We start from the raw sequence: 6,000 nt of genomic DNA on the forward strand, positions 1-6,000 counted from the left end.
GGCCGTCCAGCGGCAACCTTGGGTTTTCCTGTCTCCGTTAGAAAACACTTGTTTTTCTTGCTCCTGAATATATATGCACTTGATCAAGACGGACGCCCTCGTCAGATGGCCCCCTTCGTTGCCGGAACTGCAAATAAGGAAACGACGTACAACAGTATTATGGCTTACCGCTGTCGGACTTCCTTGTCGGATCTTTGTTTTCTTGAGCGATCAATATTTACGGCGCATTTTCGTCCTCCAGAGTGTCAGGCTCAGTGGCCTTCGCGTCGTTCGCTTAGCTTCTCGGAGACGAATGATCACGTCAGCTAGCTGTATGCAAATGAGCCGTCTTTGTGCGACTTTTGTTGAGTTTTCCCCCGTAAAGCTATTCACACGGAACCGAACAGCGCACCGCACAACTGACAGGTTGCACTCGCCATTAATTTTTTTTAGTTTTTGCCGTAATTTTTTTAAAGAGGACTCGGCATTATATGTCTGAGTTTATCGGTGTCTAATTCTACATGGGAGCGAGTCCAGAATTTACACCTAACCTTGTACGTAAACAAACACATCTGCTTGCACACTACAGCAAGCGAACATGTGCACTATTATAAGTACATGGAAGGTTCCTTCGATAGCTGTGCCATTATTTTACAGCAAAAAAAATAATAACAAAAAAGTTTTTTTGTTTTTTTTACTGCTTGTAATGTATGATACAAGAATGACGTGCTTCGGGATGCCAGACATGAAACAATAACGAATACTAAACCTTAGATTGATTGAATTGTGGAGTGGCCCGGGGATAAATTCAATTCGTCTAACTTTCCGAAGAGTACGCAGACAGCAATGGTTAGCGCTAACTCTGAAAGCATGGAGGGAGCTGGGCGAAGGACGGAACCGAGAAAACGCACCGACCTGCAACGTAAGACATGCATGTAAAACGTCACGAGTCACATCTCAAACTTAAATGTTTTTCGGTGAATATGTTTCCCCAATCTCGTCATTTGTAAATCATTCCGAGCACCATGCGGGAGAGTGAACAGTTTTCAAAGTGTAATCGTAGCGTAATTTTTATTCTTATTCTTTTTAGTAACACGTTCATTTTATTTCGGCAGAGCAGGTGGCAGCGAATCGAGGTACCGAAGGAGAGCAGCGCATCGGAAGCCAAAGATAACATTTGGATGAATGAGATTTGGGCAAACAAAACACGCGTGGTGAACGGAGATTTCGAGCACGTGTAAACGACATGCTCGGTAATCCTGCGGAACTTGCCGTATCTGAACACAAATACGAATAAAATATTATCCAAAGAGAACCTCCCAGGTATTTTCGACAAAAAGATGCGGAGCACGCACACAATCAATTCCTAAAAATGTATAATTTATTTATATTTTTTATAGTAAGCGGGTTTCTCTTGTCGGTGAGCCAAGTAACCGAAAACGGTATTATCTAGCTGTCAATTTAGAACGCTACGCTTTATCTCAGTCAACGAAAATGTTATCTAGCTGTTAAATTACAGCGTTACGATTTAACGCTGCTCTTGAAAATATCCACCATGTCTGGCATGCACTTGCAAATCTAGTTCGTGTGACGAAATATCCGCCGCAGTGCTGCGAGTACGCGCATAATATTTACGCATGCGCATAATGTTTGATGCGCGCACACGATAGCTATCTATAGTCACCGACAACTTAACAAACCCAGGGTGTGGCTTAATATGTTCACGCTTCTCCCGTTCGTGATTGGTTTTTGGGCGTTCTTAGCGGTAAATGCCGCGCTCTCATTGGCTGCGGGGGGATCATGAGATGCTCGACACGCCCGGCGTTTCTCAATCTGTCAGTGACGTATAGTTTACAGGATAAAGCACCTCCTGAATCATCGAACAACACATCTTCTAAGCTCCTCGCGAAATGCAGTACCGTATTTATTCGAGTAATAGCCGCACTGTTTATGAAGACAACCCGAGTGTTCGCTTTTCCGCGGAACATGCGGCTTGCCAATCACCGCGATCGACAGCATGATTCCAGCGGTTTACAGGACAGAGATGATATCTTCGCGCGAAGATACCATCTATGAAGAATGCATTTGTATGGAGAATCGTGTTCTCTGTTTGGTTATTCGCTATGTTATTTTTGCGCAATGGGATGATTGGCTAGGTATGTGCTCTGCGGTAAAGCAGACGCAAGGGCCTTGTTCATAAACAGTGCGGCTATTACTCGAGTAAATACGGTAATTATTCCAAGTTTTTTTTTTTAAATTTTATACCTTAGGTACAGTTTCTAGTAGCTTGCAACTAAATTGCAAGCTACTTTCCTGCTGGTACTAATTTCTCGTACTACCAGCAAAATGAGAGAAAAAAAAGGGGGGGGGGGGGGGCTCACATAATGTGCGACCAACGACGATCCGGTGCCTCGTCTCGATGGTATTTGAAGTGGCGTTTCTGCAGCCGAAGGCCTTTGTGTCAAGCTGCAAATCAGTTCACGAGATTCAAACTCTGCGCATGCCACTCGGCGTGCATGCGCTCCAGGTTGGCCGATCCTACGAAGGCCTTCCGCACAAAATGTCACTCGAAGCGCCGGTGACCAAACGAGACGTTGTCCCTTGGACGGCCATTCTGGTGTTTCCCGGAGGTCCAGCTTCGAGGTTAACAAGCCGCGCAGTGGTACTGCTCGTTTACATCGTGCAAAAGACACGGTGTTTGTTCTGTAGACATGGTCACAGAGTTTTCTACGGAGACGCTTTAAAGGAATACTACAACAAAATTTCGGCGCTCATTTTTTGGTCTATATGTGTTCAAAAGAGCAGTATCATATATCGAACACACCAATGTCTTGTTAAAAAAGTCTCGAAAAGGAGTTTTAAAACGAATTAAACGATTGGCAAAGAGCACCTGGTGGATGTCGCTAACGCCTCGTTTGTAATGCTCGTCTAGGAACCTTGGCAGCTAGTGACGGAGGTTGTTTCGCCTCCGGCCACGATGAAAGAAGGGGGAAGGAGGAACTCCCTTCTTCCCGAGAACCCCCTTTGTGTGTCCCAGAAGTCGCTATTGTCCCCTATACAAGATTATATAAGATTAACCCGTCACTCAAAATTCGTACAAAAGCAGCCGCTTCGGTGGCTGGAACGACTAGGCCATCCTCTCGAAAGTCAGCCTCGCCGTAGCTTTGCTCGTCCCGAGACGACCTACGTAACGATTGCGTTGGATGTCACGTGGTCTCCGCTGGGCTTTCTCCGAGCGCTTGCCAGAGTGGGCCGTTTATAACAAAAAATACAGCCACCAGGCTCAAAAAACAAACGTGCGATTGTCTCTTACGGATATTGTTGATCATATTCAACCTGTTTTTGAACACGACGGGAATATTTCAAATTTCGTTGAAGTATCCCTTTAAGCACATGTTCTAAGCATGTTTGCTTCATACAGTCTGCAGACAGTTGTTGTTTGACCAATTTGAGAGGACATAGAAGGAAGAAACACGTCTCGGACAGTACACATTGTGTGCGATGTAGTCGCAGTGTGATGGCGGCTTTCGGGGTGACGGTGGTTGGTCAATGCGTCCCTTTGTGCGCAGGTCTGGTTTCAGAACCGCCGCGCCAAGTTCCGTCGCAACGAGCGGAGTGCGCAGCGAGGCCTGGCGCACGCCCCCGACCGGCTGCAGGCCGAGCAGCCCGTGCTGGCAGCCCTAGCGCCCCCGTCGACGGGACACCGGTCCGGACACCCCGCGGCGGTCGGACAGCCGCCCCACATGCCCTGGCCCACGGTGGCCCACGCGCAGCACCACCAGCTTCGATGGTGCCAATAAACCTCCTCTGTACTCTGCCGACCCTCTTTCCAAGTTTGAAAGTTTCTTTTATGTTATTGTTTCTTTCCAGCGTATAAATTGATGTGGTCTTTCTGACGAAAAAAGAGAAGTCACGAAGACTGCTTTACGAGGCTAGAGAGCCATTACTAGGCGACGGCAACGACAACGTAAAGAAAGCACAAATACGTAAGACAATGAACGTCATTCGCTCTACTGCGCTAAAAGTAAAATGATATCTTTGATGATTAAGTTGACTTCAGTGCGAAACACAGACAGCCAATCAGGTCATACAACAGAAAGATCCTAGCGAATGACGAGGCTCAGAAATGTTGCATTACAACTATGAGGTGCATTTCATCTGCGCCGTTCTCCTGTATCGGTTTTTTCCCTGGCCTTCCATCCGTTCTAAGAGGAAGGGAAGTGAAAAACAAGCTCCGAAAGAGCGCTCTTTATGGCCCTAAGACTTTCACACGTGACGTCACACGTCCCAGCGACTCGGCACGGAGCTTCGTCGGGGTCTCCCCGTCCCCAACCGTCAGCGCGGGTGTAACCCAATACACCCGAAACGGCTCAACTCCTGCACGTCGACACTGACGACGAGGCGAAACTTCGCCTCGTGGCAAACCAACTTCCCAGGGAACTCCCTCTCGCCTCCTTCCGCTACCCCGGGACGCCCTCCCGTCCGCCCTCTAGAACCGCCGTTTTGAAACACTACTCGCTCATTAGGAAGCGTTAGTCAAGCGTTTTTGCACTTCCACTAAAGCCACCCCAATTTGAGAGCAGAAGGGTCCGGTTACCAACCACTGAGAGGATGGGGCGGCGCGCGGGGATGTGTAATTTTTTCTTTCTTTTTTAGTGCGATGACATTCTTTCGCTCGCCCCCCCCCCCCCCCCCCCCCCCGGATTTTGTGGACCTCTGCCCTCTAATGCGAACCTCTCTGGCCCCCTAAGGCGCAGTTTCCCCGCTAAATTTAGCGGAAAAATTTACGTCATATGATCTCATATCACCTGACTTCTAGGGCTCTAGGCCCTAGAGGTTGTCCTAGAGGTCGTCCTTGAGGTCGTCCTAGACGTCGTTTTTAACGTTGTCCATGGCCTGGTAACAATTAAAAGGAGGCAAACATGACGAATGCTATCGCAGTTTATAAAAAAACCAACAATAGTGGTTTCTGCAGCCCTTATTTTGACGGTTCATTCGCGATGCAGCAAATAATATATATATATATATATATATATATATATATAGGAAATGTGACTCATGGCATTGTGGCACCTGCCTCCCCCCCCCCTGGCCCTACTCCCTTAGGTTTTTCACATTTTTCAACGGAGTCCCCGCGTAGCAACAACTTCTCCTGGCAAGCCGTCACCAACGAGTCAACCAAAGAGCAACGCGAGGCACGGATCTTCACGCCGGATGCCTTAAGCTGCCGGCGTGGCTTTTTAAACGCGGGACGGAGTAGCCCCTCAGCCCGTCAGCCCCGGCCCGAACCTTCACCGCGGCCGAGAGTGCCGAGAGTGCGCGGCGCGGAGTCGTCAACGTGGCTCCTCTTCCTTTCTCACCGCGAAGTCTGGCCGCTGCCAGCACTCACGGGGAAGCCGGCAAATTGCGCGTGACAATACGGATGAGCCCGGGGCTCAGCGCTGACAGGACTCGGGGCGCGGGTGGAGGGGGGAACGTCGGGAAGCAAGCAGAGGCTCGGCGACCTCTTCGGTGCCGCGCGTCGCATGACGCATGACGCGGCTTCTAGCAGCCGCAACTGCTGCTGTTGCTGCTGGGGGACGGCAGTCAGCCCGGCCGCCCCTTGCAAAAACAGAACGGCGCGTGTTTGTGCACTTTCCGAGGGGAGTCTGACGGATACGGCGAGAGAAAATGCGAAATGTCGCGGAATTTTCGCTTGCCAATTTTTGGTGTTTTTGTTTTGACTATGCTGGGGTCACAGGGTGCCAATTGAGACCCTGCGTATCCTGTTCCATCTGTTTTTTTTTCTTCCTCTTTCTTTTGCTTAGTTTTATGTTTTGAAAATGTCATACCTCCAGTTTTCCGCAGGTTAAGCCTTCGACAAACTTGTCGAATGTCGTCGTCTGTCAATACCTTGTCGTCGTCTGTCAATACCTCCGTCTCGGGTTTTTCACTAAAATGTTTGATATACACCAGCTCACCTGGCCCCTAACGTTCTGCTCAATCCCCATCACTACGTTTTTAAAGAAGCAGCTCTGAACA

At 48.8% G+C, this 6,000-nt stretch overlaps 1 protein-coding gene across 1 annotated transcript in view; it reads left to right on the forward strand.

The window, feature by feature from the left end:
- The window catches only part of LOC8041524 (paired mesoderm homeobox protein 2), a 33,980-nt gene extending 30,180 nt beyond the window's left edge, over nucleotides 1-3,800 (forward strand). Inside the window, exon 3 of the mRNA XM_029971666.3 lies at nucleotides 3,549-3,800. Coding sequence (XP_029827526.3) covers nucleotides 3,549-3,779 — 231 coding nt within the window. The 3' untranslated portion in view covers nucleotides 3,780-3,800. The remainder of the gene's footprint in view (nucleotides 1-3,548) is intronic.
- Nucleotides 3,801-6,000: the final 2,200 nt, after the last annotated feature.

This window comes from Ixodes scapularis, unplaced genomic scaffold (genome assembly GCF_016920785.2).
Source record: "Ixodes scapularis isolate PalLabHiFi unplaced genomic scaffold, ASM1692078v2 PGA_scaffold3__209_contigs__length_174095766, whole genome shotgun sequence".
NCBI lineage: Eukaryota > Metazoa > Arthropoda > Arachnida > Ixodida > Ixodidae > Ixodes > Ixodes scapularis.